This window comes from Amblyomma mixtum, chromosome 7 (genome assembly GCF_055824585.1).
Source record: "Amblyomma mixtum isolate Tamu chromosome 7, ASM5582458v1, whole genome shotgun sequence".
Lineage (NCBI taxonomy): Eukaryota > Metazoa > Arthropoda > Arachnida > Ixodida > Ixodidae > Amblyomma > Amblyomma mixtum.
The window spans coordinates 26,415,888-26,429,063 of NC_143018.1; the positions used below are offsets into that span (position 1 = coordinate 26,415,888).

The window sequence follows — 13,176 nt, forward strand, 5'->3', positions numbered from 1 at the left end:
CTTAAAACCATGTACCAACTCGTACACAATCAATTAAAAGTCGCCACTTCAAGATACATATCACAATCACAAACGCGACAAACACGTAATAAACACATACACACTCTAAACGAGTTTTCATTCCGTACTGACACTTTCAAATATTCATACTTCCCTCGTGCTATACGCGAATGGAACACCTTGAACACATCTATTGTTAGTAGTCCATCATTGAATTCCTTTAGCACACGTGTGGAAAATGAACTACTTATATCTTAATATTTATTGAGTTCATATATGTCATTACCAAGTCATTCCTTCCGTTTGTGTTTTCACTTGTGGTATTATTGTCCGCCAAAATCATGTCACACGCTCCTTATTCAGGTTTATTTGTTATTCGTATCTGCTAATGTATAATCTCGTGTCATATTTTTTATGTACTTTGATTAACTACCATTGCTATTTTTTCTGTGTCTCTGTACTTTTGAATGCCCTCCCTGTTACGATCCCTGATGGGATTGAGTATCGAATAAATAAATAAATAAATAAATAAATAAATAAAGTAATGGTGTAGGCAAGCGCGTTATGTAGCCCTCCTTGCGCATGAGTAGTAGATGTGGTAAACACGCGGCTGCAACGAAAGGTCAAACGACGGTGAGGAGGCGGCGCTCGTGAGCAGTAGCGCGCGGCTGCGCCGAAAGGTCAGGCGGCGGAGTCGCGGCGGCGGTTGCGGCGGCGGCCGCTCCGACCACCTGCGCTTCTTCTGTGACGTCACTTGGTTCTGCGCACGCGCAGCTGTGGCTAATTATGATCACGGAGCATACGCCAGACCCGGTGTTGACTATCCTATTGAAGCTTTTCGCTTCAAAACGTTAGAGGGCACTGCGGAAACCGCATTCGAGTAATGCGCAAGCACTGACGCCTTCTCGCCGCCTCTAAATGCTCCTCTTTGCCTCTAGTTGCTCATATTTGCCTCTGTGTGGATTGTGACGTCGCGTCTAACAATCGAATCACGTAATGCACCTTAAACCATAGTTAATGCACTTTATTCCATAATTAATTCGCATTTAATTCACACTTAATTCAAAATTTTGTCGCAATCAATCAATTTAATTCACATTTAACTCATTTGTTCGGAATTTATTAATTTAATTAACACTTAATTCACAGTTGGTTTACTCTTACCCTTAATTCATTCCAACTGATCACTAAGTCACATTATACCCACATTAATCCACTTTAATTTATGATTAATTCACCTTAATTCGCTCTAATGCACCTTAATTCATCTTCATTTACTACTGGCGTTTCTGTAATTTGTTATTATTGATTGTAGATTCCGATTAACTCCAAAGGCCCATCGTTCCACGGGCGTCGACTTTTCATAAATGATTTTGCGTGATCCTGCATAGGTCGGCTTCTCTCATGCCCCTGCGACGGGTGGCAATGCGCCTCACCAGCCCGCCTATCTGGTGCGCCGTGACGCTACCCGCACTATCATCTGCGTCGCAGGGATGAAGATGCACTTAATAGCATCAATAGAACAGCACACAAGGCGGCCCTTCGCCTGCCTGCGTATGCCAACTCAGATCGACTGCTGCAGTTGGGAATTTTTAATACGCTCGCTGAGCTAACCGAAGCCCATAAGACGTACAAGTGACCCGCTTGTCGCGCACTGCTGCGGGACGCGTAATTCTCGACAAACTCCACATCAACCCCGCTGAGGAGATATGTGCAACATCCCATTTATCAGTTGACATTACTAGCAGACTACTTGTTAAACCAGTGGCCAAGAACATGCTGCCAGGCAGACACGACGGCCGCAGGGAAGCAAGGGCGCAGGCCCATGAGAAACAGTACGAGACCGAACCACGAGCAGTGTACGTGGACGCAGCCCAACACATCAAAGGCGGAACGTACGTGGCATGTATGGCCCCTCCAAAGTCTGCCCCCGTCAATGCCATAACCTTTCACGCTAGCTCTATACGCGAACCAGAGGAAGCAGCTGTCGCACTGGCCATCGCGGATCCCCGCACCAAAACTATTCTAAGCGACTCTAAGAGCGCCATCCAAAATTTCGCCAAAAACTCAGTAAGCGCGCTCGCAATGCGAATCCTGCGCAACCGAACTCTCGATCACAACATCAATCTCGTGTGGGTTCCGGCTCACGCGGGTAACTCCGGAAACGAGGGGGTCGACCGTGTAGCCCGGAGTTTAACCCACCGGGGGACGGAAGACCTCGCGGGAACGGACGCCCCCACCGAGGTGCCTCGCTCGTACGCGGAGATTACAAACATTTATAGCGAGTAAATAAGATGCAGGTATCCCGCCCCTCACCCCGACCTAACAGGGCGCAAGCCACGACACTCAGACGCCTACAAACAAATGCAATTCTTAGCCCCTACCGATTATGTCTAATGACAAACGGTGAATATGACCCTGCATTCCCGCTCTGCGGTGACGGGAAGCACGCTACCCAAGACCATATTTTCAAGGGAATGCGTTAGCAAACCCCCTCCGACGACACTCTTGCCAGCTCCCTCAGCGGAGGAATGGGGCAGGCTCTTGGCCAGTTCAAGAAAAACAACGAAACTGGGCCTCATCACGCGAGCTCAAGAGGCCACCCTGGACTCGCCCCAGCCCCAACTAATTAATCCCTTCCATTTTGTGGCAGTAAAGTTGTAACCAGCACCGCCACCACCATCACCCATCGTTTCACCTCGGTATTCATTTCGGACATTCAAATTTCGTGCCGCGCGTTGGCTCCGCCCATTTTTCCTGTCACGTGGGCCAATCAAGGTCACGAGGGGGCGTCACGTGGTAGGACACTTGCGGCGATTCAAATTTTGCGCCTCTCGCGCCTCGACCCCGCCCACTTTTGGTCGCTTTTTTTGGCTCTAATTATTTAACTAATGATCCGATTGGCACCAAATGTTTTGTCCGGCATCCTCACAGCACCCCACTTCGATTATAACCACTTTTTAGACGGCGTCTATTTGTAGTTCCGACACGGACACGAAACAGCCGACACGAAACAGTCGACATAGCCTAGAAATGATTTCGCATTAATAATTTCGGCCTCCTGTAGAGCTTTAACGTCTACTGACATCGCACAGCTCATGGAAGCCTTTCTGCGTATACCGCCTCCATCGAAACAAGGCCGCCGCGGCCTGGCTTGATGGACCCCGCTTTGGACTGCACATGTACAGGTGCCCACAAAAGTTTGCAGAACGCCGAAACCACGAAAAACTTCAATTTTCTAGCTGGCTAGAAGCGAAGCCAGACATTGGTGGTGGTGGGAAACGTTTATTTGCTCTATTTTACAATATATTTTTTTTGCGGCTTCAGATGGAGTCTTCCATCTTATCATCAGGGTCGGTTCCCCTAGTCCAGGGCTCCGCTGAGGGTAACTGCCCTGCGTGCACGCCTTACTAGACCTTGTTGGACTTTCAGGATGTCACTGGATAGCATCCTCTCCCACTCTTCCGCACTCGGGTTTTCAATTATGGGTAGCTTGTCTATTTTCTGGCATGCCCATGTGGTATGGTATAATGTTGGTTTGTCTCCCCACCACGGGCACTCGCTCTTGTACTCTGTGGGGTAGATTTTACTTCGGATGTTTAGGCACGGGAATGTTCCCGTTTGTAACTGTCGCCATGCTACGGCGTCTTCTCTATTGAGTTGTTTGTGTGGGGGCGGGTATTTTCGTCTGATCCCTCTGTAGTAGTTAAGAATGTCTGTATAGCTTTGGGCTACCGGCTCGGGTTCCTCAGCGGTGTCGGGAATGTTGGATGCTCGGTTTGTTGCGTACCCTCGAGCTATCCTATCCGCCTCCTGATTTCCCGTAATGTCGGTATGTCCCGACACCCAAACTGTCGTGTGTTTGGCCTGGACTGAGGAGCGCATTCGGCAAGTCGCGCTGGGAAATACAAAGCACACCTTTCAGTCCACGGCTGCATGCTTATGATGCGCAGTAATTAGGCTTTGTGGAAATTTGCATGTTCTGAAAACTTTTGTGGGCACCTGTACATGCTGGTATCCAGTGCCCATTGTGTCTCAAGTGAAGATTCTCGGCCTTCTCATTAACAACACACTCTAGGCAACCGCCGCCCTGCAGCTCTTGAAAAGAGAGACCAAACAGGTCGCTGCACTAATCAGGCGCCTGACAGCCCGAAATCACGGGTTGTCTGAACGCGAGGCCCTCAACATGGCCAATGCATTAATCATTAGCTGCATTACATACCACCTCCCATACCACATACTCACTCAACACCAAACACAACTGGCGGACATCCTAATACGCACGGCTGTCACCTCCGCCCTAACTCTTCCACGGACGGTCAGTACGGAATGTCTCCTGGCCACTGGTGCCCACAATACCGTGATCGAATTAATAGAGGCTCAATGCAGAGCCGCAAGGAAACAGGACTACGCCTACTGCGACAGCTCCGTCTCAATCCACCCATTCCCACCCCAGCAAGTCCTACACCTTACATGATTTCTCTGTGCACGCAGAACCACAGAAGCCCCTACCGCGCATTATGAGCTCTAGCCTCCATCAGGGTAGGCGGCAGGCTCGAGCGAGCTATTACATCGAAACATACAGCAACCGCTCCGATACCCTTTATGTCGACTCGGCAGACAATTCTAAAGCAGGATATTTCACGGCAGTCGCAGCCTGTGAAAACGACACAGTGGGCACGGTGCCGCCACTATCCGAACTGATTCGCCTGCAGAAGCGGAAGGAGCCGCCATCGCACTTGCGCTGGCCCACTCACTCCACTATTGACAAAAGCATAACCGAAATTTGCACATATTCCCAGGCTGCGTACCGCCACTGCCTAAACGGCGTGGCGACGCTGGCAACACACCGTATTCTTGCCACAGTCACCTCTCTCGACTGAACGGTTACTCTGTCGTGGGTCCCTGCATGGGCATGCCTCGATCCCCGGTAATGAGCGCGTTCATGCGCTGGCCCGAGAACTCTCCTCCGGGACCCCGGATGATCAGGCACCCAACCCTGCGACATTGGTCCTCTCTACATATCATCACATCACAACATTCTACAAACTCAGCCGCATGACACTGCCACCACCCCACAGTACCTTGTCGCCCTCATCCAGCGCCACATGGCGACAATTACAGGCAGGCTGTTTTATTTCCCCCCACTGTCTCTCATGCTTTCACCCCACCTTTCCTCCTGAATGTACCACCTGTGGCGTGCCCCGATCCACACTTTTCCACTACCTTTGGGAATGTCCTTCCCCAAAGGCAGTACCCCCTATCCCCAATCCCACTCATTCTTCCTGGGAGGCTGCTTTACGGACCGCTCAGCCCACCGGCCAGAAATGGCTGGTGGATCGGGCTTTACACGAAGCTGTTGTTGTTGTTGCGACTGAAGGAAGGATGAACAGGAAAGTGTACGGGCCTGCCCACTGGCTCGAGAGAGAGAGAGAGAAAAAAAACTTTATTTTACAAGGAATTTGGGGCACGCCCCAGGGTCCCCACACGACCCCACTGCACTCAAGTGCTTATGTTCCTAAGGTCCATAACACTGGCAGTCCGGCCGGTGGCGATAGTCTGCACGGCCGGGTCCTCCGAGCGCAGCAGGGGCTCCCAGTCCTCCCAGGTCTTGAGGTTCTCTAGGTCCCGCGGGGGAGGGTCCGCCGGGCAGAGGGAAAGGATGTGGAGGGAAGAGGCGAAGGGTTCTGGGCATAGGGCGCATGCCGGATTGGGGAAGGAGGAATGATAGTGGGCTAGGGTAAGGAGTGAGGGTAGAGAGTGTGTCTGTAGTCTGCGCCAGAGTTGCATGTTTGTTATATATATATATAGGGAGGGGTGGGGCGGGGGGTAGAGCTGGCGAGAGGCTCTGTATGCCTGCGTCAGCTCGCTGAATGAGTGCATGCGCTCCTTCGTGAATCCCCGATCCGAGGCCACCTGTTCCCGGTTGGCTGGCTCGAGCTGAGCCACAATCGCTGCCACCTGGAGACAAGTTTTTTGTAAGACATGGAAGGAAAGAGTGAAAGAACAGACGCTCGTCGCAACAACCGCGTCCGCCGAAGCGACGACGCCGGCTGTAACAGAGACCCCTGTCGCCCTCCCTGAAGCTCAAGCCTGTGGAGTCCTGGACCAGTGGGGGACCACCCTGGATGATTCCTCTTTTTTTTTGTCCAATAAAGGTGTTTCCATCCATCCATCCAACCCTCCGTAGCAGCTCTGAGCGCCCTTACCTAACCCTAAAATCAGGCAGTCCTCTCCTGTAATAATTAAAGTCTCTCTCCTCCTCCTCCTCCTCATCTCTAAATCGCCGCGGTTGGCGATAATAAAACTTTGGCGCTGGACAAATGTTATCATACACAGGAAGAGGCATGCAATAGATTTTTACCAAGTCCAAAAAAAAATGCATGCACTGTGTCCCGCTAAGTAAAAAGCCTTCTGTGGTCCCGGCGAGAAAGCGTAATTGAATATTTCTGGCTGTTTCCCTGCAGTGTAATGCAGGAATTTTTTTCAGATATTCTTTACAAAATCAGTACGTCCATGGTTGTTTTGTACAGTAGCAAGAAGGTTGCCGTGGAAGGTATTGTTGGATTTTGCTTTAACGTTCATTTCTGGTTTAGATGTTTTATGGAGTGTCGTTTTTTTTTCGTTCCGGTTATGTGCACATATGTACCCCACCCCCTTTTTTTTGTGCAGAGTGCCTATCCGCTTTTCCTCAGGGTTCTTTCATTCCGCGTTGATTTTGTAGGGGAGACATAGTGCACTCTTTGCATTGTTTGTGCATTCTTTGTTCTGTTTTGTAGAACCCCGCAGGAAATGTCATGTTTGTACTGTACCAGTCATTTCAGTACACAATTAATTCTCTTCGTGGACAGCGGTGGATAGCGAAGGAATGTTCGAAGGTCGGTCGGTTCTGTCTGTTTTCGTGCAGGATTGCGATGAAACCTATGTTTATCCGCAGAATTTTGTCCGCCGGTCAGAACCACGTGAAAACTCCAGAAAGCAGAACACAGGCGGAGGTGTGTAGATATGAGTTGGATTCGAACCCATGCGTTTTGGGTGCCAGTATCGGTAGGGAAAGCGCGATGCGCTCGGGCCGTCTTCGCGTAGACCCTAGCCACCGGCGTTGCTGGTGGGGGTGAAAAACTATTTAAGAAGGCCTAAAAAATTGGTGAGGGTTTAACGTGGTTCAACCGAGAACACGTGCGAAAGCAGGTCTTCATTCTTCAACTGGAGGCACGACGCGATACGAGCAGAAGGTGAATGCACATGTATGCAGAATTTTTCAAACTCTATTTAACATTCGTAGATGGCGTTAAGTCCTCATACTACTACCAGCGCAGTGGCGCAGGTGGCTGTTTCTATCCCAGCCACCCGTAGGCTTTGTGCGACCCATGTTGCTCTTCCCGAGAAACCTCTCGCGCAGCTGGCACGACGCTCTTCCGAACTTGCCGCAGCTCATCCGAGTAACTCGGGTAGGCGCAGGTAACTCGGTTTGCTAGGCGCGGCGCCAACTGTTGGAGCGCAGCTGAAGCTGTTGCTAGGCAACGGCAAAGGGGGGTCCACGGACCACGCGACGAGTGGTTAGACCTGGCCACGGCCGGTCTCGACGCGCGCGCTCTCTCGCAGAGGAGAGAGCGCGCGCGTCGAGACCGGCCGTGACCTGGCGTAGTATTGCTTTCGCAATAAAAACGAAAATTATGCAGCAGCATTGTGGGCGGCCTTCAGGCTGCCGGTTGGCGTCCAGGCCGTGCCTAGTCGCGACGTCCTCTGCCCAGGTCACCAGCCGGAGTTGGAGATTCGGCTCGGAGCTGGACAAAGCAGCCTCCTACTGCTGCGGACTGTTTAGATGCCAAGAGGCAGGGGGCAAGTGTGCTGCGCAGGAGGAAAAGATATGAGCGTAGTCGGCTCTTGGGCTGTCACATAAGCGACAGGCCGGCGAGTACGCTCCGGGCTGAAGGAGGGCAAGACGTTTGGTTCGGTTTGGTTTAGGGGGGTTTAACGTCCCAAAGCGACTCAGGCTATGAGGGACGCCGTAGTGAAGTGCTCCGGAAATTTCGACTACTTGGGGTTCTTTAACGTGCACTGACAACGCACAATACACAGGCCTCTCGGAATAGAGTGAGAAATGACCCGCCGTGGTGGCTGAATGGCTAGAGCGCTCGGCTAGAGAGAGACGACTTTATTCACACCGACATGGGCCTCGGGGGCAGGGGCTCAGCCAGAGGGAGGGTCTCCCCCTTGCCGACACTCCTGCGCCGTGACCGCAGAGAAGGTCTTGGAGTAAGCCTCCTCCGCCAGGCACAGGACAATCTTTTGTGCATCCGCATTTGGGCTGCGGATGTAGGACTCCCAGGCAACTTGATCAAGGGGATCAGTCTGCTCAGCTCCCGGAGATGCGGGGCATTGCCAGATTAGATGATTTTGACTCAGAGGTACGTTGCAGAGATTGCAAGCCTCCGGGTCGCCTGTAAGCTCATTATGCAGAGTAACTTAAGGTAAGAAGTGATTGGCCTGAATTCTTCGCCAGGCCCTACATTCTGAGGCTGTTAGGGACCTATCTGATGATGGATAGATCCTTCGACCTAGTCTGGGAGTCTCAGAGAGCTCCGTGTAGGTGATGAGGGGGGTCCTTGTCTCCGGGTAGCAGGGTCTCTACGGCCGCTCGGGTGTATACATCTAGAGCGAGGCGATGGGCAGCCTCATTGCCTGGTAGACCCTCATGAGCTGGAACCCAGATGACTGAAATCTCCTGGTTTAGCGGGTGCTTCCTCAGTAGTCTGGCCGCCTGCCTGGAAATTAGGCCTTTGCCGAAGTTCCTAGCAGCCGCCTTATTATCTGTGAGAATAGTTTTGGCTCTGGTACCTGTACATGCTATCGCTATCGCAGCCTCTTCAGCTATTAAAGCGTTACGCGTATCAATGGATCCAATTAACTTCTGGAAGGGGTTCCTATCTACCACCGCTATGACTGTGGCCCCTTCTGGCCTGCAGGCAGCATCGCAATAGGCTGATTCCTGAGGAGGGTCTTTCATTAGTTTCCTTTGAATAAATTTTGTTCTGTGCCCCCTTCGTTCCTTGTCATGGATCGCGTGTATATTCTTAGGAATCGGTGCAATTTTGAACAGTTTCCGTGTTTCAAGCTCCAGGGGTTCAGCGACATAGGGTCGTTCTCCTGACGGAAGCCGTAGTTCTTGTAGTATTTTTTGGCCCGCTACAGTGGAGTTGAGCCGCCATATCTGCGCCTCCCTGTCCGCTTTGGCAATCTCTTCCCAGGTATTATGCATTCCCATAGCTAGAAGCTTCTCTGTCGAGGAGTTGGGGGGGATGCCTAAAGCCCTTTTGAATGACGTTCTGATCATTATCTCGAACTTCTCCGCTTCGCCAGGGAAAGGGAGGGGAGAAAGGGAGTGGCACAAGCTATCCTGCCGATTATGAAGGCACGAACCAGCCTTAGTACGCATTGTTCTCTGAGGCCTTTGTTCCTGAGGGAGATTCGCCTGAATATCCCCGTTACTTGGTCGATATACGTCTGAAGCTTTTTAAGCATAGTGGTGTTTTTGCCATTCTGCTGTAGGAAATATCCCAGAATCCTAATGGTGCTGATTCTTGGTACCTTACTCCTTCCCACGGCTACCGAGCCGGAGTACCCGGCTTTAAACCCGACTGCAGCGGCCACGTTTCGTTGGAGGCGGAGCGCAAAATACGCCCTTTTGCGGTGCGATGTCAGTGCACATGGAAATGCAACACTACTGGCTTTGAGGCAATTCGTTGTGGAGAGTTTTAGAGTTAATTAACAACTCGACTTTGTTAATTTTATTTCTAGTGCACAGATACTGGTTTTTTATGGACAATATTGAGCATTTTCTCCCGTATCTCGTTTTTCCAGCAGTTGCTCATTTTAGTTGGACGGAACCATATTTGATGATTTAAAAAATTCTGCTATTATCCGCAAAGCACTTAATTTACACAGAGGCTACTATGGCGCATGTACTACACGATGAATGACGCAGGTGTTAAACAATCATGCGTCAAAAAAACAGACTGATGAACTGGCTCAATCGATGGCCATAAACAGTTTCCGCCTTGCTAAATAAATCTTGCTCGATCTGGAATTAATGGCTATAGTCTTGAACCTAGAGCCAAAAACTGTCCTGGACTTTAATAACTTCTCCGATTACGCTATTCCAACTAGTGAGGTTAGTGCATTCAAAACGATCATCGTTACTGCGGTATAATCTGCTGCATCACTGTTCCTTTGTTTTTTTATAGCATTAGCCGTAAAACCCTCCTTGATCTCCTGGAGTAGCATGCCAGGCTAGCAACCAGGCAGACCTATTAAAATCTCTCTCGCTCTCTCCCATATCTCGTGGTCGCCGTCCGCATTAAATGAAGTCATGAAATTGCAACGTCGCATGCACTATTGATTAATGGGTAGTTTACCCTATGAACACATAATGTAAGGTTAGCAGCGAGACATTAAACCTCATACACATGCGTAAGCCCAATGACTTCCTCACTAAACAAGACCTCCTTTGCAGGTGACGTTGAAATTCGTGTCACATTAAGCGATCGCTCCTTGGACATTTTTCTTTTATTTCAACGTACTTTGTGATGTCTTGAGCCTGATACAAAAATTATTCGCTGCTAAGCTTCACCCATTATCGCCCAGGTTCTCCCAAACGTGTGCGTCTTACCTCCGGGCCATCATCTCCGACGTTCGGTGATGGCGCGAAGACGCCGTCTTCCCCACGACGCCTCGTCTTCCATAGCTCGGCGCCGGATCCCCGGTTCGGACACCGACTCGGGCACAAGACTCAAACCCCGGCCCCTTCAAAGGAACGCGGCCAACGCCCGCGAGCGAGCCCGGATGCGAGTCCTCAGTCGGGCCTTCTCAAGGCTCAAGACGTCCCTGCCCTGGGTGCCCGAGGACACCAAGCTGTCCAAGCTGGACACATTGAGACTCGCTGCCGGCTACATTGCCCACCTGAGGAGGGTGCTACTGGCCGACGACGACCAGGCGTCGTCTCCGGGAGGGCCTTCTGAAGAGGCCTGCAGTCCTCCGCGGTGTCTACACCCCCTGGCGCTGGTGAGTTCCACGTAGCTATAAACAGTTCTAGAACAGTTTCGGAATCGTGGTCGAACATCGTTTGATCGAACTCGGTTTCATCGTACTCTGTGCCATCGAAGGATGATCGACCAAGTTGCTTATGCATTATCTTCGAGGCATTCCGATTACACTTTCGGTGCAATCAGCGTTAATGCTTAGTATTAATTAAACCAACACTTAGCACAGTGATGTCCGATGTACCCTCGACACAGAGGAACGTTAACCAGGTTGGCATGAAAAAAGATAGCGTCGGTGATGAGCTACTACGGGACCTTCATTTCTAACACATATAGACTGATTTACATTTTTATTGAGACGTGTGTAGGTCTTAATAAACTTACCGAGTATTTCTGTACTGTATGTTTATGCTAATCCTATATTTTCCTTTATATTGCAGCTCCCGGCCACCCTGTAATACTAATCATTTAGATCGCCAGCCGATCATGCCTTAGAGGTGGTCAGTATTTTTTCTTTTTAATGCAAAAGTAATTCTGTCCAGGGCATTCCCGACCTTGCCATCAGTCTAATAGAAGATGACATGCACCGCAAGTTTATAGTGAATTTTTGCTAGTACGTTTAGGGACAGCTTTAGGGAAGCAAAAAAGCGAGCCTTTCAAAACAGACACACTATGCGGGCTGTCGTTTCAGACCTGGCCGTTCTCGTTCCATCAACGCCTGCCCAGTCCTGCGGGAGAGGAGGCTGAGAACAAGGTGCGGCACGTCGCCTCCTGCCGAGTGTTCGACGGTGACGAGTCTGTGACCTCACACCGATCGATGAAGCCGCAGCATCATCAGCATCAGCAACAGCCTTCTTGTCAAGGCGGTCATCGTTTCCCGCCAACCACGGACGATGGCTTCGACTCGTTCCTGGACTACTTGAGCAGTTCCTCGGGGCCTTCGCACCCGTCCCACGGCAGCCGGTTTTTGTCAGTGGCCAACCACCGGCCGATGTGTTCCTCCTAAGCCACTCTGCGTTCGGTGTTGTGTCAATCGTGAAACATGATGAGATCAATGGCATGCATGAGGAAACCTCGTCTGGATGGCAATACACAGCCACGTCCGGATGGGTGTTAGATTTCCATAGGTAGACTCCAACCAGAAAGTCTGAGGTCAAAGACGTTCAAGTTGAATAGAAGGATTGCGTAAAGACTGGTTTAGTAAAAAAAGCCTGGTTAAAACCTGCAGAAGAAGGCTTTGCTCACAAATCTCTTCTTTAATCGCAACCGCTGTTTTCAACTTCAATGTTTTTGACCCTGACTTTCATGATCGACATATTGTTCCTAACTGTCGTGGATGTCGACAACATAATAATTTTCAGCATATCGGGTTATTTTAAATCGCTCATAAAAAATTTCTGAGGCACATTTTTTGCCGAATGTTATGAAGAGTCTTAGAGACGATACAAGACCGTCCAGGCATCCCAGGGTATCCTTTGTGAGTTGCCAATTACGAAACCGATTAACAGCGATTCGATTTGATTCGCGTATTGTTCCGAGTTCGACACCGATGCTACTTTACAACATTACTGTAGACCTACATTCAGAGATCTACATTACTGTGCTTTCGTACTCAAACACGTTTCCGGTTTTCTTCACATCCAAGTTCTGCTGACATAAGGCAGTATAGAAATCGGTACAATTTTTTTTTAGCATTTCAGACTAACGGTGCATGATTGACCTGTGAGCTTAGTTAATGGTCATCGACCACTTGTTAGGACTACGTCTGGCCGAGAAATACACAGAAAGAGTTCTGAGATATTTAGATCGGGCTTCAAAAGCTATACCTGAAATACGGAAAACAAAAATGACGCAAAAAAATGCCTAAAAGTTTTTGATGCCGACAGGCTTTAATAGTGCGCCTTCCAAAAATTGTTACTTCGAATACTGAAAAGCTATGCACAGCTTCATCAGCATGTGGAAGTAATTGTCTGTCAGAGAAGTGACTCTTGATCTAAGCGCATTCTTAGGATCGCACGGCCACACCATGGCCTGACCGTATGTTTTCTGCAGGATAGAGGGATATGACGTCAAACGTTGGAAAATATGGCCCTGAGAATTTACGTAGTATTTATTTTTTTACCTTTGATTAGCG

General features: G+C 49.9%; 1 protein-coding gene across 2 annotated transcripts in view; it reads left to right on the forward strand.

Annotated features, from left to right (window-relative positions):
- The window catches only part of LOC149335411 (transcription factor 21-like), a 39,759-nt gene extending 27,059 nt beyond the window's left edge, over positions 1–12,700 (forward strand). The window contains exons 1-3 of one of the 2 annotated variants that reach the window (XM_089553798.1): positions 6,705–6,878; positions 10,648–11,064; positions 11,734–12,700. In XM_089553798.1, coding sequence (XP_089409924.1) covers positions 6,798–6,878; positions 10,648–11,064; positions 11,734–12,048 — 813 coding nt within the window. In that variant the 5' untranslated portion in view covers positions 6,705–6,797 and the 3' untranslated portion in view covers positions 12,049–12,700. Of the gene's footprint in view, positions 1–6,704; positions 6,879–10,647; positions 11,065–11,733 lie in introns of those variants that run through there. The other variant, XM_089553800.1, reaches the window with a different exon arrangement.
- The last annotated feature ends 476 nt before the right edge of the window (positions 12,701–13,176 follow it).